At 48.4% G+C, this 26,147-nt stretch overlaps 1 protein-coding gene across 1 annotated transcript in view; it reads left to right on the top strand.

Annotated features, from left to right (window-relative positions):
- The first annotated feature begins 6,939 nt into the window (after nucleotides 1-6,939).
- Sh3bp5 (SH3 domain binding protein 5) overlaps nucleotides 6,940-26,147 on the top strand; it is a 58,759-nt gene continuing 39,551 nt past the window's right edge. Inside the window, exons 1-2 of the mRNA XM_060390853.1 lie at nucleotides 6,940-7,220; nucleotides 8,890-8,952. Of these exons, the coding sequence (XP_060246836.1) occupies nucleotides 7,074-7,220; nucleotides 8,890-8,952 (210 nt within the window). The 5' untranslated portion in view covers nucleotides 6,940-7,073. The remainder of the gene's footprint in view (nucleotides 7,221-8,889; nucleotides 8,953-26,147) is intronic.

Here is a 26,147-nt window from a genome sequence, read left to right as displayed (position 1 = left end):
GCCGGAGGGTACTGCCAGTGAGAATGAGACAATAATTATAGCGAAAGGAAGGGAGACACCCGGGAGAATTACACAGGACTCAAATACTTCCCCAAGATTTAGTATTTCTTCTCATGCTTTGAAAATGGAACCGGAGCGGGCAGTGTCCATGTGTGCTCATATGATGTATCAAGAAGATAGGGGAGAAGTTGTTTGACAGTTGCTTTGCTTATTTTTGTAGCTACCGTTGCTGTTTTTAAAGATGGATGCTTGCAGTCTTCTTTATATTTTCTTGAGACAGAGCCTCATATAGCCCAGGCTGGCCTCAAATGAATCTGAGGCCAGTATTGAATCCATGATCTCATGTCTCCATCTTCCAGCTCCTAGGATTATGGGTTTTAATTTGATTAAAAACAACAAAACCTGACTGACTGCCTTATAGCCCAAGCTGACCATTATCATCCTCTCGCCTCAGCCTCAGGGTGCCGGGATTATGGGTAGGCAAGACCACACCTATTGGGTTGCTGGAGAGGAGAGAGAGAGAGGACGTGTGTATGACAGGTTTTGTGTAGCCCAGGCTGGCCCCTGCTCCTCTTGCTTCTACTGCTCAGGTGGCCACCAAGCTCAGTTAGCTGCAGTCCTCTGGTTTGGCTTCTCTTTCCAGGCTCTTCTGTAAATGATGTATGTGAGCAGAATAAAATCTGAATTCCCTACCCTGATGCACAGCACTGCATAGTCTGCCCACGGGCAGGGCTTGGATTTCATTTGCCTTGCTCTCTGTCCTCCACACACGCTTCTGTGCTCTCTCCACTTCCCTCTCCCCCCAGCACATTGCCAGCTCTGGACTTTTGCACTTGGTGCTCCAGTCACCAACTTGTTCTTCCTTGAACGGTAGGCACGCGTGGTTTGGCTTCTGCTGTCTTTCAGGTCTTGGCATGTTAAGTGCCCGCGTTCTAACCACAATCCCACCTCTACACCGTGACTCTGTCAGGCTTCATTTGCCTCCTCAGCGCTGACCACACCTGATGTAGGTTGTATTTCTTCTACGGTCTGAGGGGAACAGAATGAGAGCTCTGTAACTGTGACGAGTTCGTGTCTTTTGTTCGCGGCAGTCAGTTGGCACCTGGGGGTGTTCAGATATTAAGCACCCAATAAGTGTTAGATGAATAAACGGACAGACAGATGAACAGTGCCTCCCTCTCTAGTTTACGTTTGTGATGGTTATTCATCTTCATGATAAACTTGACTGGGTTTAGAATCACCTAGGAGACACACCTCTGGCCAGCCTGGGAGGGCATCTCGAGGGAGGTTTAACAGAGTGAAGATCCACAATGAAAGTGGGTGTCTTGTCCCGAGAGCTAGGTCCGAAATCAAACAAAAAGGGGAAAAGGAGAAAGTCAGCTGCGCATGGACACGCCACTTCTCTGCTTTCTGATCTGTCCAGATGTGAGCAATCTCGGGACACTATCGCCTTCCCTACCCGGACTCGTGCACAGCACGTGGAAGTCCCATCACCCCTGCCTCCCCATTCCATGGTTTCCTGGAATTTTGAAAAAAAAAAAAAAAAAAAAAAAAAAAAAAAAAAGAGACAAAAAGAAAAAAAATTGAGACAGGGTCTCACTATATAATCCTAATTGGTCTGGAACTTGTTCTGTAGACCATACTGGCTTTGAGCTCAGAGACCTTCTGGCTCCTGCTTTCCCTGAATGCTGTTATATAAACAGTTCCTGTGCCAGACACACAAAGGGACACACAAAGCAAAAGTAGCTCAGCAAGGAAATTACTTTTGCGAAAAGGACTCAGCAAGATCCAAATTGGGCTAGCAAGCACATCAGGCTAGGAAGTCCTTTTTTGGAAAGTATGTATATACACGGTTATTTTGCCTGTGTGCTGTGTGTATGTGCTCCACATGCATGCAGTGCCTGCCGGAGCCTAGAAGAGGGAATCGGAGCCCCTGGGTCAGCAGGTTGTTACAGCTGCCACGTGGGCACCGGGAACCTGAGCCACCTGGGAGAGCAGCCGGCGCTCCTAACTGCCGAGCCGTCCTCTCCAGTCCCTCCACTAGGGCAGGTAGTAACCGTGTGTGTCCGCCATTTGCCGGGGTCCAACCTCACTGTCTCTCAAGACTGGCTAGTTTTAAAAGAACTGGAGTGAAGGGAATGAAGGAAACTGGGGAAAGGTGGGTCACTTTAGCTCCATGAATGTGGATATGTGTATGTGAACAAACATTTTACTGGTAGGAGGGAATTAAAATATTTGCATTAAGATAGCACAAGACAAGGAGATAAAAGAAAAGATGAGTATAATAAAATCTTACAAGGTGAGAGAGAAAGAACAAGATTTGAATTCTTTTCACTAAACAAAAGTTTTAAAGTGACAAAAAAAAAAACCCAAAAAACCTAGTATTAGCTGGATGCACTCTTTAATCACTCAAAAGGCAGAAACACGTGAGGCTCTGTGAGCTCCAGGCTACCCTGGTCAACACAGAGTGATATTCAATACTTTTTTTTTTTGAGACAGAGTTTCTCTGTGTAGACCAGGCTGGCCTCAAATCACAGCGATCTGCCTGCCTCTGCCTCCCCGAGGGCTGGGATCACAGGCTGCACCACTGTGCCCAGCTTATCTAATGCTTCGTAGCCTGCTTAGATTAAAAGGCGTGTGCCACCCTGCCTAGCCTGGAAAAGGCATTTTTATTGAAAAAGAGACCAAGGAACATGTCAACACAGCTGTCCTCTTGAAGCTGGAAATGCGACACCCAGGAGCAGCATAGGACTTTCATTGTATGTTTAGTAAATAAATCCAGGTAGGTATAAAAATAGAAATACCCTCAACTTCAGCTTTCCAAGGAGAGGACCAAACAAAGATGGGTCTCTCTGTTGGAGCTTTGCTTGTTTGATCACCTGAACATCAGGCTTGAATGCCACCTGTGCAGCAATGTGACAAAGCTGCAGAGGTAGGGGGTAACAGCAGGCTGCAGACTTCATCCCACACAGGTCCTGACGGGTCCCCTAACCTGTGAGGAAGGTTCCAGCACAAGCTTGGCCTGACAGACATCCTTGTTATCCTCCCTCCCAAACTTCTCCCCATTGTTTTAAAAGGTTAACTGTGAAGCACAAAGACGATGAGTGTTACCCAGAAAGATCTGCATCCTGAGAAAGCAGTAAGGCAAGCACAGGCAGCATACTGACCCCGCTGTCTAGAGGGAAACAAACCCTAGGGTAATAAAGGTAAATTAAACACACCAGTGAAATCTTAAAGCAAAGCATTTCTCAAGATTTTGGCTAGTGCATCCCACCTGTATTAATCAAACTTTTTTAAAAATATTTTTTATTTTATTAATCAAACTTTTTAAAAATATTTTTATTTTTTTTTTAATTTGTATAGGTGTTTTGTCTGCATGTGTGCTTGTATATCACGTGTATGCTTGGTGGCCACAGAGGCTAGAAGAGATGTCAGGATCCCCTGGAACTGGAGCTACAGGCAGTTGATAGTTGCCATGTGGTCTTGGAAACTGAACCTGGAACAGTGGTTCTCAACCTGTGGGTTGAGACCCTTTTAGGGGCTGCATATCAGGTCTCCTTCACATCACATATTTAAATTATGATTCATAACAATGGCAAAATTAATTATGAAGTAGCAACAAAGTAATTTTACAGCTGGGGTCATCACATCTGAGGGATTGTACTAAAGGGTCATGAATTAGGAAGGTTGAGGACCACTGCCCTAGATCATCCAGTGCCATCTTTCCAGCCCCTAACCATCACTGTGACAAATTCAAGAGCAGTAACTAAAGCAAGAGAAGATTTAACTTAGCTCCCAGTTTTGGTTCGTGGTTAGCTGGTTCCGTTACCTTGGGCCTGAGGCAAGCCTCGGACACCTTGGTAGCAGGAGCACATGATGGAGGCTGTTTACCTGAAGGTGGCCAGGAAGCAGAGAGGGGTAAGCAGGGGTGAGAGCAAGATACACTCCCCGGGGCCCCACTTCTTCCAACCAGCCCCAGCACCTCCCAACAGTCCAGTCAGGTCCTGGCTTCATTTATGGATCAGTCCACTGGTGGAGGCAGAACCTGCATGACTGGATCATTTCCCTAAAGCCCCACCTCAGAACACTGCTTGTATCAGGACCTAGCCTTGTGCTGTCGGGATTCTTCACATCAGAAGATCAGAATACCCCTGTCCACACTGTGAGGTGGACCCCTGTTCAGCAGGGCCACAGTGCTGCTTTGACACAGAAAAAGGCACATACCTCTCAGGCACTGAAAGCTTGATAAGGAGGATTGTTATCCTTGAAAACGCATCACAGACAAAGCATTAGAGAGCTGTTTTCTCCATGAATGACACATTATGATCAGGCAATAGGTGTTGCCTGAAAAATGACAAAAAGCAGATCCAGGAAAGGACCGTTACAGCACCCTTTCCCTAACCAGCTCCTCGGGCATTTCAAACTGTAAAGTTAAGCTGGATGCATTTACAGTGGCCAACAAGATCCTAGCCAGAAACACACCAGCCACAGTGACTAGCCCACAGGGTGCTGGGGGAGGAAACAAAACAAAATCTGTTGTTTTGATTTGTGTTCTGGCTGTGTAGCTCAGGCTGGTCTAGAACTTATGATCGTCAGGTTGTGGACTGGAGGTTTTGGGTCCCTGCTGAAATCTTAACTCCTAATTCTGAGTCTTAAAGAAGTGAAGCCTCGGGAGGTGATAACCTGGGAGGGTGGAGGTCTGAGCAAATGGTATTAATAATATCCTTATAAAAATAATATAATAATATAATAAAATAATATAATCGCCTTATCCCAGAGATTTTCTAAGGCTTTCTTTCTGACACATAGAAGTTTGTCGAGCAGTTGGAAGTCTACAAGACCAGGAGGGCCCAGCTTTGCTGGCACCTTTCCTGTGGTTTCCAGCCTCTAGAATCAGAAATGGGCTGCTGCCACTTAGAAGCCCTGGTACTTTGACACGGCAGCCCTCCCCAAACAAAGAGTCCTTCCTCAGTATGCAGAGTAGTGAGCAAACTGTTTCCTGCTGCCTGGTGGGGATAGCCTTGTATACATCTGAGAACTTGTAACATAAAGAGTTTGTCAGTCTGTGAATGTGGTAATGACCTTAAGAATCAGAGACAGAGACAGAGAGAGGGAGAGAGGGGGGCAGTGGTGATGCACACCTTTAATACCAGCACTCTGGAGGCAGAAGCAGGTGGATCTCTGAGTTTGAGCCTGGGTCTACAGATGGAGTTCCAGGCTACACAGAGAAACCTTGTTTCAGAGAGAGAAGAGAGAGAGCGCGCGCTAAAATGGTGGCATGTGTCTATAATCTCAGTGCTTTGGAGGCTGAGGCAGGAAGATCAAAAGATTGAGGGCAGTGTGACTAGATAATGAACTATATAATGAGTTCCAGACCAACAACCTGCCTGATTAAAAATGTCGGCATGTGGGAGTTAGACAGAAAAATCAGAAGTTCAATGCCAGTCCCAGCTACATGAGTTGACACCAGCTTGGGCTACAGGTGTTTCAACCAAACAAAACGAATGGATGGGAAGTCATTAGTCTGACCTAATACGGAAACTGTTAAAAGGGAAAAAAAAGATCAGGCTCTTCCAGAAGGACACACTGAAGCATGGTGTGTGTGTGTGTGTGTGTGTGTGTGTGTGTTACAAGTGAGATTTTTCTGATGCCAGTTTTGAAGACAAAGAGGGCAGACAGCCCCTAGGCTTACACCTGGCCCTGGCTCTCAGCCGGGAGACCAGATCCTCAGAACTGAAGTTAGCCACCACCGAATGGGTTTGAAAGTCATTCTTCCTCAGAGCCTGCAGAAGGACACAACCTCGCTGAAACCCTGTTTCACCTGTGAGCCCCAGAGACCAGACTACCAAGCACGTCTGACCCTTAACTGCCATCTTGTTCCAGGCTTATTGGAAACCAAAAGCCACTGTATCTTTAGCAAAGAACTGAAAATCATTTGTCCCAGCAAAGTACCGGCAGTGAACAGGTGTGATCTCTTTAGAACAAAACCTAGGACCTGCAGCATCTCCATGAGACAGGAGTGGGAGCTTGCTCAAGAGTAACCCCTTTGCTTCACTTCTGGAGAAAATCGCCACCAGCAACTTTTGTAAGGTAGCTTTGACCAAGGTGCTCCGAAACTCTTTTCTCAAGTAAAGTTGTCCTCCAAACGCCATGTGATAGGCCACAGCCTCCCTCTACGAAGTGTCCGCTTTGCTCAGGGCATCTGACCAGGTATTTCCTGACCTCACAGTGGCTCCGGCACCTGTCCCCACACAGAGAAACCCTCACGCTGTTAGCCCTTTTGTGATGCTCCGTTCGCCGGGGAAGCTCTGCTTCCTTGCTTGGTGATGTTGGGCGGGAAACCACATGGTTCCTACACTGACCAAGTATACTCATGAGCAGGCAGTGCAGTGTCGTGAAGAAGGCGCCCCAATCCATGAGACCCCCGAGCTCCACGGGCTCTGGGTGCTTTCTGGGTATCCAGGTAAGCCCTAAGAGAGCATGCCTTTGCTTGCTGAGCTCTGCCCGGCGGGCTCCAGGCTTCGGACGTCCATTCGGTGGCTGGAGACTAGCTATCTTCTGCACCTGCTGTACAAATGAGATCACCGTAGAGTTCCCTTTTCGGGGAAACCAAGTAGATGCCATTCCCAAGGCTTACCCCAGACACTACCCAGGTCTCCACGGGTAGCTTCGGAGAAAGGAAATCACCGAACTTTCCTTTCGTGCCCTGACTGGCTTGGCTGGAGGCAGGAGGAAGCTAGCTTAAGGCAGGCGGCCCACGCGCGGGCTGGCGAGCCGCTGGGCGGCGCCTCTCCCAGTGGTCAGGGCAGGGACTCCAGGGCACTGGGCTTTTGTGACAGAGCGTCTGGTGACCAGCAGGCTACCAGGCGGCCTGGGCGAGCGGGCGCGGTGCGCGGCGCGGCAGCCAGGGGGCGGCCGCGCCCACTTCCTCCGCCGCTCCGCACCCGCCCGCGGCGCAGCGGGGCGGCAGCGCCGCGCGCCCAGAGCTACCCGACCGCGGCGAGGCGGCCCTGCGCGCGCTCCGAGCCCACCGCGCGCCCTGCGACCCCGCTGCGGAACGGTCTGCTGCCCGCATGGACACGACGCTGAAGCGGAGCCGCTCCGAGGAGCCCGCGGAGCTCCAGCCGCCCGCCAGGGAAGTGGAGGAGAAAGGGGAGGAGGAAGAAGAGAGGATGGAGCAGGGCCTGGAGGAGGAGGAGGAGGTGGACCCCCGGATCCAGGTAGGACGCGGGAGGGGAGCCCGCAGCCCCAACCCGCCGGGGCTGCCGCGGGAGCCGGCGTCCACGCGGACACACGCCTTGCAGCCCTGTGTGTTCGCGGTCGCGGGGTGGAGGCTGCTTAAGTCCAGGAGCTGCACCGAAGGTTGGGACACCCCATTTCCCGTTCTTCCCCGGGGGAGACTGCGGTGCCCGCGTGGACGCGGCCTAATTATTGCGAGGATCTCTGCAGACCCTCAGCCCAAGCGGAGGGTCCCTGCGACGCGACCAGCGGTTCAGGCTGATTGCAACAAAGGAAAAAGGGGGCGGGGGCCCCCGAGAGGAGTCGGGGTATCTTGGCGCGGCTCTTCGCGCCCGGAGCACTGCACAGCCCCCGGGCTTCTGAGCAGCGGTACCCCAGCTGGTGGACACAGACACCGTGGTGGGCTAGCGGTGACAGATGGTTGTCACCTGCCCCTGCGGCGTGGGCTGCACTGGTACGAGGCGCCGCGCGAGCCCTCACCTGGCGGAGGTGCCTGGCTTCGGCCGTCTTCCTCTTTTGGTTCATTGTCAACACCCAGAAGGCGTCATTGCCATCGCTGGCACAGTGCTGCGCTTGGCCTGACACTGGTTAAGACCCTGCGTTTGCTTGTGAGGTCGTTGTGAGCACCATCCAGGGGCAGCTGATGCGCAAAGCTGACGCGGAGAGGCAGAGAAGGCAGAGGAACCCTGGCTCTCTGTGCCTCCATTTCCAGGAGACATGGTTAAAAAGCAATTTCCAAGCGAGATCCAAGAGTGACAGCTTAACCTCTTCACCCCCAAGCATAAAGCACAGCGAATTCCTTTCCATGACCCATTTGTGTGCCCTTTCCATAAATCAGTTTTAAAAATTGCTGTTAAGCATGCTTTCCAGTTTCTGGGTCCGTAATTAGTTTTAGTGCACAGATTTTCTTTTAAAAAGCTTGCTTTTAATTCACTGGTTATGTCTTTTTTTTTTTTTTGTCTTGTCAAATTATCACTCTAAAGATCGGTGAGAAAACCTCATTAGCCATTCTGTTAACTCAGACTATGAGTTTGGACTATGGAATCTTGTGGGTTTGGCATGGAATTTTGTTAGCCAGACCCTTATTTCACAAAGTAAAGATGAGCTGGCTTCATGTTGGCTACTTCTTACAAAATGTTAGATTGCAAATGTTTAAAAGCGTGAGTAGGATTAACGCTAGTTAACCGCCAACACCCGTTAGGCAGGGTGAATGGTTAGGGGGAAAATTCATGTCTTTATTATACGAAATACCCACTGATGAGTTAATGCTACAAGTCTGTCTTTGGCCTGACTGTACTGGCTTTGTGATTTGGCTTGGCCTTATTTTCCTGTACCGATTTCCTTGAAAAGTTTTCTAAAGCTGTTTTGACTGTTACTGCTTGTAACAGGTGAGTTCACCCGGGGTGAGGGTTGGAGTGGTGTGGAATGACCTTTCAGGGAAAGATAAATCGGTAGGACCTTAAAGACGTCCTCAGAAAGGACGCGGTCGACAGAAGGTTTTGAAAATGCCAGAAGTTTGTCCTTTAGCCAAGCCTCTACTGTTTTAAGAGTGAAGTGACTTTCATCATTCAGGAATGATTTTCCAGTTGTAGGCTGAGTTACGCTAGAAGCAAGAGGCGTGCGCTTCACATCTCTCTCTCTCTTCATTAGGGGGAACTGGAAAAGCTGAATCAGTCCACGGATGATATCAACAGACGGGAGACTGAACTCGAGGTACAGAGCCGGGGCCTGTTCTGGGGTGGAAGAGTGGTGGTCACCTTTGACACTGGCTGCTTCGTTTTGTTTTAAGAGCCGGAGGGCGACCCGGGGAGGTCCCTGCCTGGATGTTGAGCCAGAGCCTGCATGGGCCTGACAGCCCAGGCTGCCGGCCGAGGCATGTGGATCCAATTTCATGTGTTGTTTTTCATTATGGCGGTTCCACTGGGGCCAAAATCAAGGGCAGAGCAGAGTAGACACTGCTTAGGGCCCAGGTATCCCTGTATCTGTTGAAAAGCCAGAAGACTTGGGATTTAGCTGAACTCTATTTAATAGAGTAGAATGAATGAGTTTACATTGCTCCAATGTATTATTTAGGCTAGCTCCTTCCATTCATGGTTGGAACTGTTTAGGTTTCCTCAGATTTAAGCCAGATATTTTACATTCCCATCCTAATAACTCACTCCTGCTTCCACTTCCCTGCTCATTTCTTTATCATCTGCTGTGTAGAATATAATTATCTTTAATGGTAACAAAAAGCTGTTTGTGCCGGGAAGGGCTTTCCTGCTGGGAAACTCTTGGGAGATAAGATCTTGATTTGAATTTGAGAATGTTCTAACCTTCCTGTAAACAAGTTGGGGTTCTGCGAAGCTACCAATTTCTAGTAGTGGTAGAGTTACTAGCCCAAGGGAGCCTACCTCTGTGAGTGACTGTCAGGCCTGAGGTAGAGCTCGGAGCTGTGGCAGGAACCTATTTGTTCAGTAGAAAGGGCAAGGCGGGCCTGAGGAAAAAGCAGAGAAAGAACCCCAGGCCTCCCAGAGTGAGGATGTGGGGGAGAGGAAAATACTTTGCAGAAATTTACGGGCAGCCTGTTTTCTGATAGCATGTAGCCTGGGAGATCACAGATTCCATTGTGGCAGTATGCACTGAGGTTACTCAGGGCTGTGTGAAGGCTGATCGGTTGCTGCCTCCCGTTCTGATGTATTTAAGGAACTGGAGCACTGTTGAAGTTGGGCAATTGAACTCTTCAGAGCCTCAATTTTCTAATGCATTAAACAGACAACAAACAAACAATCTCTACCCTTTTTAGAGGGCATTAACACAAGCCAAAGGTTTCCCCTACGGTTTCATGTGGTCCAATCACAACAGCCCAGAGCTGTACAGTTGGCTATGGGAGCCATGAGTTGCCCGCTGAACTGTTTTTGTTTGTTTTAAACATTCTTGTGTATTTTGACTGACTTCAGAATTCGGTGTGTAGCGGAGAATGGTTCTGAACTCTGGATTCATCTCTAGTTCTGTGGTTACGGGTTTGCGCTTCTGTACCCAGCTATTCCAAACGCTTTCGTTCGTGCGTCCCAAATGTATGTAGACAAGTTAGAAAGAATTTGGTTCTAGTTTTGAGCAAAAATTCTGGCTTGTTTATGTTTGCAGTGTAGGGACGAAGCCCTGAGCCCCATGCATGCTGCGCTAGCATTCTGCCAGTGGGCTTGTGGGTGCACAGAAATCCAGAACAGCTGACTAGGGACACTGAAGATTCCTGCTACCCCAGCACCTGGGAGGCAGAAGCAGGATGATCCGGAGCTGAAGGTCACACAGCCATAAGCAAGCTTTTGAAGCACGTGATCCTGTCTCATGGAAGGAAGGAAGGAAAGAAGGAAGGAAGAAAAGAAAGAAAAGTAATTAGGAATCATTGAGACAGAAAGCTAGAGATGGAAAGGGGAGTGGTCTGGCTCTGTGTTTGGGTTTCTGAGAGAGATAATTAAGCCTGGTTTGTCTGTCCCTTTTTGCTCTCTTAACCACAGTGGGTCACCATTCTGGGTAATGAACAATCTAGTCCATAGCCCTATAGCTCAGTCTCCATGGCACCTGCCTCTGGGGGGTTAGTTGGTTCATTTGTTAAACTCTGTTTAACCCCACTTTCCAAATTCCACAGATTTGGTGTGTCATAGGAAGGCACTGGACAGCTGTTTCCTGTTAGGCTCTAGGGCACATTTAGAACCCTAGTGTATTAGTCGGGCTTCTCCAGAGGAGCAGAGATTATGGAATGAAGTCCTTTGTATATAAAAAGTTTTTTTTTTTAATATAAAAATGAATGGCTTAAAGGCTGTATGTAGTCCAGCCTTGGCAACAACGGCTGTTGACCGATGGCAGGCCAAGAATCCATTAGTTTCTGAGTCCCCAGAGCTGGGTTGTCTCAGCTGGTCTTCAGCATAGGCTGGAATCCTGAAGAAGTAGGCACAAACACTGCCAAAAGGAATGGACCTGCTCAGAAGAATGAGAGCAAGCAGGCAAAGAGAGCAAGCTTCTTTCCTCCATGTCCTTTGTCAGCGGCCAGCAGAGGGTGTGGCCCACATTAAAGGTGGACCCTCCCACCTCAAGAGATCTGCATTAAAAAGTGGGTCTTCCTACTTTACATGATTTCATTCAGGAAAAATGAAATCTCTCACGGGTGTGCCCAGCTGCTTATGCTTTAGTTAATTCCATGTGTAGTGAAGTAGTGTGAGCAGAGGGTTTGCCTAGGGTAGCCTGGCTGGGCTGTGTTTCTGGGTGGCCGTCACCTAGAGTTGTTACAACCAGGACTGACTCAGAGAAGTATTCATAAGCCACAGAAGCAATCTTACAACTCCCTAGTTGCTACATTAAAAATTACAGAAGACATAGGGGAAATTAATTGTAATGTGTTTTGTTTAACCCATAGTATTCACAGTGGCATAAATTCAACAGGGAGTCACTATAACAAAATAATTAACTTGGGGGCTGGCAGTGTAGCCCAGAGGAAGGGTGCTCCCTGACGAGTGTAGGGGTTAGAGGACAGCTCAGTAGGCTTGATTCCCTCCCTCTCTCATGTGATGAGTTCTGGGGTCAGAACTCGGGCCATCAGGCTTAGTAGCAAGCACCTTTACCTGCTGAGCCATCTTGCTTTCTGTGCCCTCTCTTTTCAAACATTTGTTAAAATGGATTAGATACAAAATTTCTAAATGTAATTAGAGCCAAGATTTTCGGTATTCCCTGCCTTCAAGTGCACATCTATACACACACACATTTGTATATAAATATGTGTGTGTGTGTATATACACACATATGTATAAAATACCTTTGTAAAACCTAGTTTTCAGCATTTTTTCCTGCACGTTCTGAAGGAGGCTGTTCTAGGGCTGTGAAATGGACTGAGGAGCCGGAAGGGGTAGGCCATGGGCACCTGCTAGTTAGTCATTCAGCATCTTGTACTGGAGTTGACAGCAGGCTTTTCCCACCCTCCCTTGGCTGGGAGGCTTGGTGAATGTTTTTCTTCTCTGCCTGCGCTCAGAAGTAGGATCAGTCCCGAAACATGGTTTGAAAAATAAGTCACTGGAGTTCCCCCACCCCACAGAAGGCCTGCACCCAGAACCTGTCTTTTCCTCCTCCAGGAGCAAGCAAACATTTCATTTAAGAAAACAAAAACCAGCAACAAAAATAACAGCCATGCTTTGAGTTTGGGAACTCAGGGAAGGAGAGGAAGGAGGGGCCGGATTAGAGAGAGCCTGACTTCTGTCCCTAATGGATTATCAGCACAAGTCAGAAGAGAAAAATAACTATGTTAAAGGGCAGTGCTGTCACACCTACCAGTTTCTGGTATGTGTGTGGGGGCATGATGGGCACTAGGCCAGGAAGGTCCTGTGTCCAACAACGTGGTGCTTTGAAGAAAGTGCTAGAAAGCATTTGAAGTGATGACTGACCGAGAGGAAGTAGCCAATAACTATATGCTTCTTGAAGTGGGTACCAAATGCTAGGCCTGGTGGCAGGTCACTGGGCTGGGTAGAGCCTGACCTGGGATCTCCACGTGAGATCTGGTTGAGATGAATATCATCTCATCCCCAAGGTTTTTGTGCAACAAGAACACGAAGCAAATCCAGTGGGGTAGAGTGGAGTCCTGTCTGAGACAGCAGGGCTGTGGTGGCTGACAGAACAGGAGACCAAGTGTCTGCTGTCAGGGGGCCTCCCATCCCTTGCGTGGAAGCTGGTGGGGTGAGAGGGGTTCTGGGAGAGAACCACACAGGCATTGTGGGAAGCCCCTGAGGGTCTGACAGGATGGAGACCATTAAAGTCAAGTTCTAAAGGACTCTGGTCATCTGGAGTAAAACCTCAAGAGCAGTCTAGAGTGGCAGAGAAAGAGAGCTGACATGACAGACGTTGCCTGTGTGTGAGGACTACTGGGGAAGGAGGTCAACGCTTTTGTTTTATTGTTCGAGTCAACAACAGAAGCCTATGTTCTCACAGTGCACGAGGCCAGAAGTCCAGGCCTGGGATCCCTTCCCAGCTTGCACATGGCTGCTTCTGCCTGTGCCTTCTCACCAGGAAGAAAGCAAACAGCTGTCTATAGTTCTTTTCTGAGTACACTCATCTGTCCCTGTTACTGAGCCATGTTAGCAACTGGCTAGTTGTATAGACAACAGGTCTCTGTGAACATCTCATTACCTCCACTGGGCTTCCTGCTATACTGACCTGTCACTTGGGCATGCTTTATGTGTGTGTGTGTGTGTGTGTGTGTGTGTGTGTGTGTGTGTGTGTTTGAAAGAGAAAGAGAGAGTGTGAGTGAGTGTGTGTGTGTGTGAACGTGATACATGATGCTTAGGGCTCAAGGCCAGTTGCTCTACTACTGAACTACATCCCTCTCTCTCCTTTTTTTTTTTTTTTTTTTTTTTAATTTCATGATTTCATGTTAGGGTTTCACAAAGCTATGTTGCCTAGGCAGATCTCAAGTTCACTCTGTAGCCAAACCAGGCCTCTTAAGCCTACAGTCCTCCTGCCTCGGCTTCTGGAGTAGCTGTGATCATAGGTCTGTGCCACTGTGTCCTGTAGCATAATGGTGCTGTCCCTGCCTCAGGTTAGCCATCTTTGGGATCAGGTGAGAAAGGAGCAATTGACCTGTGCAGTGACTGGCTTTGAATCTCATGTTCCCCAATCCCGGACTGTGGGACCTTGTCGTGAGAAATTTGGAATTTCGGTTTCTCAAAATATTGAAATACTGTAAGAATGTTTTCGTTTTAATCCCAGGTGTGGGGATATGGGGCTGCTTCATAGCAGATGACTATGATTTGCCTCGTGCTCTTGCAGGGACATGATTTTGCCAGCTGCGGATAATTTCTGTGAGTGTGTGATGTTTGAAATTCTAGGGTCTTTTTACAGGATATATGAATGATAGGGCCCCAAGGGGCAGGGTTGCTGTTGTTGGCTGGTTGGTGAGTGGATGCAGTTTGTCAGGTAGTCATGTGCAAAGGAACAACAAGAAGAAATTAGATATCCTGACAAAGAAGATCAAACTTGCTCCCAAGGAACTCAGTGCCCCTAATCAGCAGGAAGTAGTCTAATGACAACACTGCCCCCTTTCCCCCTATCCTTTTTTCTCTCATGACTAGCGTTAGGAGGTTAAAAGGGTAGAGAAGGGTGGAAGAAAAAGGAATCCACAAAGTAGCAAATGCCGGCAACAGGACATTGAGCAGGTCATTTGAGGTGTGAGTTTGGTTTCTTCGTTTGTAAAATAGCTGTGCTGAAGCCTTGCCGTGAGCTAACAAAGCCCCAGAGCCACAGAGAAGGGTGCAGGTGGAGAGAGGAAAGACCATAGCTTTGGCATCAGGTGATTTTGGTTAAAATAGGAGGTCTAATGACCTTGAAGCCCAGGCTTATCTGTGACCGTGGGAAGGTGGTGATTCTTGTCCAAGTCCTCGGGTAACCAGAGGGGTGAGAGGAGATGCTGGCTGAGAGGTTACTTAGAGGGCCAAACAGGGAGGAGGCTTACTGGGTGCTTGGAGGGCTGAGGCCTGCTCGATGCTGGGCAAGAGAAGAACCCAGTGAATTGTCCATGTGGGCTAGGCTGGCCACAGGGTCTGGTGGTGCACTGTTGTCTTCTTATAGGTAATGCCATGTCCTTGGTCAGAGAGAGGGCTTGTATTGGCCAGGGTTAGGCAAGGTGAATTTTGCGGTCATGAGATCAGCAGGGCTTCGTGCTGGGTCACAGAAACAGCTGGGTGGGTGTGGTGGCGCATGCCTTCAACCCTGGTGCCTGGGAGGAGGAGGCAGGACCATCAGGGTCATCCTTTGCTGTAGATCCAGTTGCAGGCAACCTCTGCTACGCAAGATCCTGTCACAAACAGGGATGGCTTTGGGTAGCCCCTTTTTCACCAGTTTGACACTGCTGTGACATTTTACTTTGTGTTTATTTTTATAATGTTCTGTAGAAATAACAGTTCACAATGGAATTTTAGCAGATCTGTCATCACGTAGTTTGAAAAGCATGGCTCGGAAAAACAAGACTGCGCACTCGGGCATTACCAGTGGTTGCGGCTAGTGCCGACAAGGCTGGTGGCTTTATTTTCCATTTCTTGGTGCTTTTCTGAACTATTTATGGTGGCTTCATTTTAGCCTAGTAGGCAAGGGGCTGGGCAAGAAACAAAACCTATTATAAACAGATGATTGCTATGCCAGAGAAATTAATTTCTATGGAAAGAACTTTAGGAACCATAAACACTGTTGGGAAAATCTTGGGATTGGTGGTTCCTGCCCTAATTGTAACTCGACCCCACTGGTGCTGGGTGTGCTGGCTTAGTTTTTGTCAACTTGACTCAAGTTGGAGTCACGTGGGAAGAGCGAACCCGTCTGGAGCAATCGTCTCCATCAGACTGGGCAAGCCTGTGGTGCATTTTCTTGATCGGTGATTGATTGGGATGCCGAGCCTGTGAAGGTAGTCATGGTGGTGTTAGAGCAACAGAAAGCAATCTGGAGCAGTAGGATTGCTCACTGAATCACTGCATCATTGTACTCTCATTGTGATAATTCGTGGGAGAATGAAGACTGGCTTAAAGGCATTTTAGGATGCCCTGGAACCAAGAAGCCCTCATTTATGTGGTTGGTGAAAAGCCATAGAAAACATTGAAAATGGTAAGGCTGTTTAGATAGTCCGTCTTAATTGCTGCTTGTATTTGGGTATTGAACTCTCTACCATCTCTGTGTTTTGGAAACATTTCATGCAGCTCAGGCTAGGATTATAGGTGTTTCCTTTGCCCTGCCCCACCCCCACATGGCCTCTGGAGATAAGTCTCAAACTATCTCAGACAGGCCCGGAACTCAAGATCCCCTCGCCTCTGCTTCCCAAAAGCTGGGGTAGCAGGTCTGCATCACCATGCCCTGCTTATTTGAGTTGTTTCAAAAGGGACAAAGACTCGTGGGCACATGTAAACTCAAGTCTTGTATAAAAGTTCAAAGCTTGCACAAATTCATTCATTATAGCCACAACAGCAAATGACACAGTCTGGCGTTTGGCTAAAATATAGACATACCCATCTAATCCTGAAATTGAAACCATTGACAGAAAAAAAAAAAATTTGAACATTTCCTTTATTTATTTATTTATTTCTGAGACAGGGTTTCTCTGTGTAGGCCTGGCTGTCCTGGACTCACGTTTACAGATCAGGTTGGCCTCAAACTCACAGAGATCTGCCTGCCTCTGCCTGGATTAAGGGCATGGGCCACCGCGCGCCACCCAGCTGAGAGCTGGTGGTGTCCTCAGCTGGGACACATTGTCAGGTCACGGGTGCCGGCTGTTGCAGTGCAAACTGACTTTGTTCAGCCGTGTGGCCGAGTCCCCAGGTTTATCCAAGGTTGCCAGCCCTGCCTCCGAGGTCTTCCGAAGTCAGGCTGCGGCATTTGGCAGACTCATCATTGTCTCTGTGGTTTAAGAATGATCAGATTGACAGAACACTCTGGTCCCCATGGACTGTGACCTTTTAACAGTGAGCTGTGATTTTTTTTTCCCCTTCTCAGCATTTATTGTGGGGACATTTAACATAGTTCTTGTGTGTCTTGACCAAGTATATTAAACATCTCTCCGACCTCATTCTTTGGCAGGCATCCCAAATGTCTTTCCTCAGCCCTCTTCTCTGGACTTCCTCATTCTACCCATGGATGTTTCTAATAGTAAGAATAGAGAGCTCCCCTGCCCCCCAAAACGGATTTTAACCAAGAGTGTCACAGAAATTTGCAAAGCAACTCTTAGAGAGCTTGGTGAATCAGCCCCTTTCATTTCCTTAAAGGAAGACGGAAAATATTTGTTCTATTCTTGTCTCAGTTTTCCTTTGCTCTGTTTTGCTGGATTATCCAGAGATACTCATGTTTGCACTGACTGAAATTAACTGCTAGCAGGCAGACAATGAAAGGAACATCCGCTGTTTATTGTAGCCACGGCCAAACCCACTTTGTGGGACTGCTCTCATTGTTTGGCATCAAACTCGGCCAAAGCGTGATGAATGGGGTTCTCTTGACCTTGTTCACCCTGTCCTCTGATGCCAGCAGGCAGAGGGCTCAGATTGTTTTGATAGATTTGAAGCCCACAGGTTGAATGTCTGTCTGTTCCTTGGGTTTTGAGTTTTGTTGTTGTTTTGAGGGAAAGGATGAAATGGGTGTTGTTTGTTTTTTTCCCTTCTGGCTTTTATGGTTACTGTTTCTGCCTAAGAACACCTGCCACCTTCGCAGTTGAGAGCAGCCATTTTATTTGGGCCGTGGTTTGTGGGTGAGGACGTGGAGAAGCGAGGCTGGGCTGGCCTGTCGTTGCTTAAGGAGTGTCCAGCAATTCCAGTCAGGTAGTGGTTGGAATTGTGGTCATCTCAGAGTAGGGCGACATCCACAATGGCACCTTTCCAATAGGGTGGTCTCAGATTCTCTGACTTTCTTAGGATGTGTGCCATCTCCCGGAGTGCTGGTCCCAAGATGACCACATGAAAATGTTACTGTTTTTTTTTTTTTTTTTTCTGTCTAATCCTTTGAACTTTCAGTGTGGTGCATCTGTATTTTCTTGATCCAAGCACAGACAGAGCCAACGTCAAATTCTTCTGAAGGGGAGCAGTGCTGAAGAATTCTGTGTCGTGTTTATATACTCCCATGCTCATAGTGGTCACATAGACATGGTGGCTCTACTTCCCCGTTGGGGGCAGACTCTCAAGCAGCCACATTTCACCTTGTTTTTGAGAGGTGCTTTAATGTTTAACCAGTCGGCAAAACAAGGACCTTGGTTAGTACCCACAGTCATCTGAGACGAGCCAGCCACAAGAAAGGAGAACGAGCAGATTTTAGCAGTGCTGCAGTCTAGATGTGATACAGGAGATTTGTTGCCACTTTGCCATTTCTTCCAGATTGCGCTGTCTGAGCCTGCAAGATGGCTCAGTGGGTAACCAAACTTGCTGCCAAGCTGACAGCTTGAGTTGGATCCCTGGGACGACCCACATAGCAGGCAGGAGAGAAGCGACTTTTATAAGTTGTTCTCTGACCTCTGCGCACATTCCGTGACATTTGTGTGCACACACATACACACATACAGCAGAAACAAATGCAATTTATTAAATTATGCTATGGCCAATGTCTGTTTTTAAAAAAAATAGTGTCATCTAGAGCTAAAGGGAAGCAGTTCTGCTTGCTGAGCTGGAGGGGCCTCCAAAGGGCTGGGCCACCCCTGACTCAGTGTTCTGTCTTGCTGGCTGCTGGGTCCTAGTGAAATCAGATCCCGGTGTTGAGTTCATCTGCTAGAAACTGGGTCTGCTTCCCTAGCGGGAACTTGTTCAAGCAGCTGCACTCTAATGCTGTGAAACTTGGAGTCAAAAACTGCCTAGGAGAGTTTTTATGGGGGAAACAAGGAGAAATAAAGTCCATGGCTGTTATGGAGAGCTGCCTTCATTGTGCAGCTGGGAAGCAGGGCAGGGATTTTGTTTTGTTTTGATTTACTTTCTTTTTTGATGTAGGGTCTTGTTATATATATATATCCCTGGCTGGTCTGGAACTTCTTATATAGACCAGGGTAGCTTTGAACTCACATTGTTCCATCCATCTGCCTCTGCCTCCCAAGCACTGGGATTCAAGGTGTGTCACCACGTTTTGCTTTTTACTTTAAATTACATGTGAGTGTAATCTGGCGAGGAGGTGTGCAGGAGTGACTTAGGGGCCAGGAGGAGATCCAGGGTCCGGCAGAGCTAGAGCAAGGGTCCTCGGAGCAGGACCTCTTAACCCCCTAGGCAACCTTTTATCCCTGAGTTCTTTAGCTATTCTGAATTTTAATTTCCTTCTCTTCCCGATGCAGAAGGCAAAAACTGTCTGTCAAGGGCTTGTTAATGATTAGGCGAGGTGCTGTTCATAGAACTCGGCACAGGCCCTGCCACCCACCTCTTGCCCTTACCATCTCTTACCAACTGACCTACGTAACAATAGCTGTTGAGAGAGACCGTCCTGTAGCTACATGTATATTTAATGTTTATGGGGGTGATCAGGGTCTCCTAATGGCCCTTGAGGATGCTGATGAGAAACGGCACAGAGAGAGTCGTCTGTCCTCCCAGGTCACACAGCCTGTGGAGGCAGAGGCTGCACTTACATGCAAGATCTGAGGTGGTGATCATGTGCTTTAATGGTTTGGGGGTACGTGATTGGCAGTATGGAGGAGGCCGCTGAGTCGCCTGTTGAGACTGGTGAAGTGGAAAGAACACTGGCCTAGCAGCTGGTCTCCAGGCTTTGCTATGACACCGGGCATTCCTCCTCATGGGAGACCAACTTGATTTCCCCACCTGTGAAATGGGAGCATGACAGTTAACTGATGGGAGTCCTTTCCAATTCTCATTCTGTGGCCATGGAGTTCAGTTTTAGGCTAGCCATGTGCTTCCTACATTACCAAGCACAGGTAGTCCTGACACGCTGGGAAATCCAAGAGCTTTGTCTGTGCCATGACAGACTTAAGCTTTCATTTTTTTGAAGTACTGGGGATTGAGCCTAGGGCCTTATGCATTCAAGGCAAGACTCTACTACCGAGCTATATCACCCAGCCTTTACATATACCTATACATATATGTGAGATTTTTAGTTTTGTACCACGGGATCTGACAAAACCTGAAGTTTGTTGAAACAGTACTTGACGCGGGTTTCAAGAGGCCCTGAGAAGTAGGTTTGAAGGAGGGAGGCCTCTGCCCTCGCGCCTGGTTCTCTTCAACAGCTGCCCCTGCTGTGGCTGTAAAGTGGTGATGGTGGACTCTTGACACTGACCCCTTTGTACCCGAGGTCTTGCTCTGTGCTCTCCTTTCCTCCCGTGCTGTAGCTGCGGTGAGGAGGGAGACCGTGCGAGGCCGGCAGAAGTGACACAGCCAGTTTGCCTGGAATGCTGTGGTGGGCGGATGCCCGCTGTGGGGCGGAGGCAGCGCCAGATGACCTCCAGAGCTCCCAAGGCTGGGCTCTGCCCTGCCCTGTTGTCCCGCTTCTGGATACGAGCTGCTTCTGAAGTAGACCTGGAGTTTGAAACAGCTTGCTGGCCTGGTTAACATGCACATCAGTTGTACGCCTGAAATTTAATGACCCAGATCTGTTGTTTTAAGCTCGGGTCTCAAAGCCGAAACAGTTAAACCCTTTGGCTTAAATGAGGAAACGGTCTGCTTGTGGTTGAATTCAGGGAAGCTGTGCGGTTTTTTCAGCTCTGCCGCCTCTTCCTTAAAGAATCCTGTGGGCTCAAGCATGAGTGTGACTGACGCTTGACAAAGCACAGGGCCTGTCAGTCTCTGCAGCTGCGTGTCCTGGGCCAGGCCCATACATAGGGTGGCCGTCACTCCAGTCCTCCTCGGGGACTCGCCTGACTGGCCCTTGCGCTGGGCACTTGCGAAGGCTCATGAGTATCTTCCTCTGTGAAGCTGTGTCGCTGGCCTCCGGTGCTGAACATCCTTCCTAATGGCTTTAGCCCCATCCTTGTGGCATTGATGACAGAAGGTGAACTGAAAGGGAGCCATTTCCTAACTGAGGGACATTCTGAATAGTCACTGTACCATGCTCTTAAAAGCAATCCAAAGGCCATGAATGATGAGACAGAAGGGCTGAGATCAAAGGGCGGTGGAAGGACAGGATAAGAGAATTAAGTGGATATATGAACCCTGAGTAAAGCCTTGTTCATTCTTCCCCTCCCTCACTCCTGGTTTTCCTCTGCTTTTCTCCTTGTCCTTTCCCTCTTTTTCTTTCTCAGTGTGATCTGGTCTGGCCTACAGCTCACACTTCTCTTGCCTCAGCCTCCCCAGTGCTGGGATCACAGGTGTGTGTCCCCAGACTTAAGTGAGACAGCTGATGTAGGCTGCTAGCCCCAGGTCAGATCAGTAGCAATGGATCAGCATTAATGTTCTGATTTTGGCCACTGCACTACCGTGTGAGATAATGATTTTATCTTGAAAATGCACACCCAATGTTCACGTGTCTCCACGCTGCCGGGAGGTCCTCCTGGGCAGGATGTCCTTGTCAGGTGCCTTCACACATGGAGTGGGACAGGACAGAAGCCAGGAGTGTTGTGGACTAGACAGGGCTGTCCCCAGCTTCTGCTGCTCACGCTTGCTCCCCCTGCCTGGCCTACCTCTTCCTGGCTCCTGTGCCCTCATGCTTCACTTGACCTTCCTGGCTTATCTTCCTGGGCACTGCTGTACCCTGGCACAATCAGGATTCTTCTTTTGGTTTTTTGAGACAGGGTTTCTCTGTGTATCCTTGGCTGTCCTGAGCTTACTTTGTAGACCGGGCTGGCCTCGAATTCACCTGCCTTTGCCTTCCTGAGTGCTTAGATTACAGGCCTGTCCCACCACACCCAATTCTGCTGTGCGATTATTAAGGCAGAAACCATCCCAGCTCCCCTCATCACAGGGTTGTGGAGCATGGGCTGAGAGAAAAACAGACAGTGACAATAGCCAAAAGATGCCAGGAGCATGATGCAGTCATGAAGAGTGAAGGTTTTAGGAATAGGACTGTGCTGTTGGTATAGCAGCCGTTAGCCATGTGCAATTGTTAAAGTTAGAATTTAAATTAACTAAAATTTGTTGCATCAGGTGTTCCTTTAGCTTCGGCTTCAGTGCCTTTCAAACATCTCTGTTAGTGTGCAGGGAACACTCGCCTTCTCTCCTTCAGACATCGCTGGGAGTGCTTTCCGTGTGTGTGTGTGTGTGTGTGTGTGTGTGTGTGTGTGTGTGTGAAGTGCTCACACGTACTCTCCAGGCTCGATTGGACCATTCTGGAAAAGCACAGTCTGCACTGAGCTTCCTTTAAAGAGCTCGGTGCCCTGCCACCTATCAGTAAGCCAGAATGTTTCAGTGGTGCCTTTTCTCATTATTCTAGACTGTTCTTACCAGCAGTGACATGACTATCATTCTAGGCATTCTATTCCTAACACAGCTGGTACCAGGTCTGCCTGTACTACTTCATATTATCTTTCAAACTGATGTTTGTTTTTACCTCACCCTGCCTGAGAAGGAAGCTTCATTACCATCCATGAGCAACCATCCAAGACAAGGCAAATTTTAAAAGCAAACTTTTTTTTTCTAAAGCCTAATTTGGACTAGAAGATGGGTATGGTGGCACACACTTGGGAGACTGAGGCAGGGAAATAAATGGCTGTGAGTTTGAGGCTGGCCCAGGCCTATCTCAGAGAGAAAAAACAAAAAGAACAACAACAACAAAAAAAAAAACAACAAAAAACAGACAAGAAAAATAAAAATCCCAAGCCAACCAAGCAGGTAATAATAACATGGGCTAGAGGTGTAGCTCAGTGGTAGAACACTTGCCCGTATATATGAGAGGTTTGGGAGGGGGCAGGGTACCCCAACACTGACAGAAGAACACACGTGTGGGAACGTGAAAAGGCGAACCCCAGATGATGCTTGGTGGCTCACCATTTCCCAGCAGGTCACTTTTCTCCACAGACTCTGTTCCCCACTTTTCTAAAGACAAGCCAGAGATGCAATGGCACCTAAAGTAGGGTCATGTCCCCCCTATGTAGAAGCTGGAAAGATGGAAAAACATCCCAAGGAGGAACAACTATTACCTCTTGCTCAGCACAGCCTCGTCTCTCTGGTGCTAGATGTATCTTTACAGAGTAACAGACAAGTCAGAGTATGTGATGGCCATGATATGGTGCCGTGGAGCACTCTTGAACCTTTGGGGCCTTGGGTCACTTAAACCTCTAGTAATCACTGAGTATCCTAAGAATTTGTGAAGTCCCTGCAATATTTGCCATATTGGAAATTAAAGGGTTTCTGTTGTTGTTGTTGTTTTGAGGCAGGGTCTCACTGTGTAGCCCTGGTTGGCTAGGAACTCACTTTAGAGACTAGGCTGGCCTCGAACTCACAGAGATCCACCTGCCTCTGCCTCCCCAGTGCTGGGATTACAGGTGTAGGCCACCATGGTCAGTTTGTTCTCTTCTTTATAAAGAGTTTGTTTGCTCCACAGTTTTAGAGGGTGGAGTCCAAATTACATCTCATAACAGTGGAAGTGTGTGTGTGTCTCTTGTCTATATTCTATGTTTTTGTGATGCCACATGGCCTCTGGAAAACTCCAGGGAACACTCATGAGAGGATGAAGGTGAAAAGGCAAAGAAATCCATCCAGTGAGCTAGTTCAGTGACTACAGACACTTGCCATCAAGCTTGATGACTTCCTTCCCTGGAGCCAATGTGTAAGTGAAAAGAGAGGGCCAACTGCACAGTCATCTCCCGACCTTAACATGAAGGCCATGGCACACATGCGCCCACCCCCCATCAGATATACATAATCCCCTGACCTCCACATGAGGGCCATAGCACACATGCCCCGCCATCATATACACATATATACACTAAACTAACTTCTTTCAGAAGGAAAAGGTCAAGAGCCCTATTTTATTATGAAGCTGGGCTCCAACGTTAGACCTCTCCCTGGAGAAGCCTCAGGGAGCCCTGCCCAGTGCATCACTGTCTAGCATGAGGTACTTCTTGCCACACAGCCTCAGAGAGATCATGTGACCTGGCTCCAGTTGTCTTATCTGCCTGCTGGGGTTGTGGTTCCTGCTGAGCCTGTCTTACTGGGCCGTTTCCAGACTCCGCTCAAGCCTGTGAGGCCTCTCTCCCTAAACCAAAGCTGTGTAGTTATAAACGGCAATGCCAAGGAGCCTTTGAAGTATGTGTCATCTCTGATATGTAGGACAGTTATTTTTAAAAGGCTGACATCCTGTCTAAAGCCACTGGTTGCGGGGACACCTGCGCGAAGCCATTCATTATTCTCAGTTTACAAGCAAGGTGGTGGAGGTCTGGGTAAGCCGATTGGCCAGAAAGCAGGGATTTGTCCCCAGTGTATAATACCGATGCCCTGTTCCTGAGGCACACTGGCTCTGGATGACTTGGCTAGAGTTCTTATCTGATGTGGGGCTAGTGTTTTGACACACTGACACATTCAAACAGCTTGCCACTGTCAGCGATTCTCTGCTTAAATTACCTTCCACTTGAGTCACCTAAGCTTCGAAGCTCTAAGACATCACACACAGAAAACCAGTTTGGAACTCCTTGGAGTGCAGATTTTTAAGTCGGCTAGATTGCTGGGCGTGGTGGCACACACCTGTAATGCCAGCTCTTAGGGGTGGAGGCTGGAGGGTGGGGAGTTCCTGGCTGGCCTGGGCTATATAGCAAGCCATCTCAAAACAACAGATCGCCAGCCGGAGGATGGTAAATGGCTTGCCTTGGTGGCTAGGGGTTAAGCTGCCTTTCGACTCCCAGGCGCTAGAATTATACCCATGTGCACCTGTGCATGAACCAGTGGTTCATGTGTTTTGACAGGTAAAGACCTGCCCATCTTCTGGAGGTGTTTGTCCTTATAAAAGACCCATCTCACGGGTCATTTCCCAGGAAAACAATGTTCGGTGCACTCAGCTCTGAAGCAGCCTGCTCCATCTTGGAGGATCATTTGTGACAGGCGACAAGGAACCACAGGGAGGTCTCCTCTAGAACTTGGGGATGGAGCAGAAAGCACAAGTCTCTGGCAACTGGCCGTTCAAATAGTACTTAGGAAAATCTTGAGTTAAATCCCACCACCTCTGCTCCAGAGGCAGAAGCACCCCAGCAAAGAGCTGTACCTAATTACAGTGCTGTGCCAGGGACAGGATGTAGATTGGCCTTCCTCTCCCTACCCACTTCACTGTAACTATTGTCAGAGCTAACTAAGGTGTGTTTCAGTCTCATGGTTTTTCAGAGTCCACTTCGATGCATTTGATAGACGTTCAGTTCCAGCTAGCTTGAATAAAATAGAAAGCAAGGGTGAAAGTGGGGTGGCGTCCTAAGAGGGAAAAAAGTGGAATGTAGTTCTATTGGGTCCTTTCAGACCAACATCCTTATGGATATCCTTCATGCTTCCATTCCATACTAGCCACCTCAGTGGGAAAGTTCCCGAAACTCTTTAGGATGAAGTCTTATTAGTCTAATGCGTTGATTGGCCTCTTTTCCCACTATGGCTAGGAGTACGCATTGCTGATTGGCCAGCCTCTGTCATTTGACCACGACTGGGCCCAGAGTAGCTCCACCAGAGACTGAGGCCTAAGGCTGAGGCTGTTAGGTTGGGCAGGTGGGGAAGATCTTGATTTGTGGGCTCCCGTACCTCAGTACTTCAGGGAAATTGTCACTTAAGTAGCCACAATTTCTGACAAAATTAAGAACGAGCTCACTTAGTCTCAGTAAAGATGACCCTGCTAGCTGTGACCACTTTGATGAACAGATCTGGGGTGGCTGGATGGAGCTGATCATGTGACGCCCAGGTGTGTAGCTCACTGTTGGGGAGATGTGATGATCAGACCTGTCTCTTGGGCACCCCATGCTCTTGAATGGTCACATTCTCAGTACCCAGGCTGGGGGTTGGGGGTGGAGGCACTGCCCAAGGCACCTTCAGAAATGCTCAAAAGACCTGTAACAAGGGCTTGACAAGTCCCAAATATGACCAGGTCATTCTCCTGAAATCTCAGCCTCCCAGGAAGGCCAAGGTCAGAGGGTTGTGAATTCAGGGTCCTCTTGGGCTACAGAGGGGGGATCCTGTCTCAAAAAAAAAAAAAAGGTAAACAAAACAAAAACTCTAAAAACCAAACCAAACCAAACCAAACCAAAACAAAAAACCCAGCCTCTACTATCTCACCCACTGTGGTGATGACTCACAGAATCTGGAGCTGAGCTGGGTGGACTTGTAGACATCACCACAGAAAGACGCCAGCCCTTGCTTAGGGCTTACGTAACTGAGGGCCTGGACTAATGGATTCTGAACCGTCTGAGCATCCTGAAACATGAAAGCCTGTGTACTTCCCGATTCTTAGGAAATTCCCATTTTCCTCTAGGAGGGACCGTTTCAATTAGCTGTATATAACCCCCCCCCCCCCCATGACAATGACACAGAACTGGAGAAAAG

Source organism: Meriones unguiculatus, chromosome 9, assembly GCF_030254825.1.
Source record: "Meriones unguiculatus strain TT.TT164.6M chromosome 9, Bangor_MerUng_6.1, whole genome shotgun sequence".
In the NCBI taxonomy this organism is placed as follows: Eukaryota; Metazoa; Chordata; class Mammalia; order Rodentia; family Muridae; genus Meriones; species Meriones unguiculatus.
Note: the sequence above shows the minus strand (reverse complement) of the source record. Positions and strands in the feature narration are given on the sequence as shown.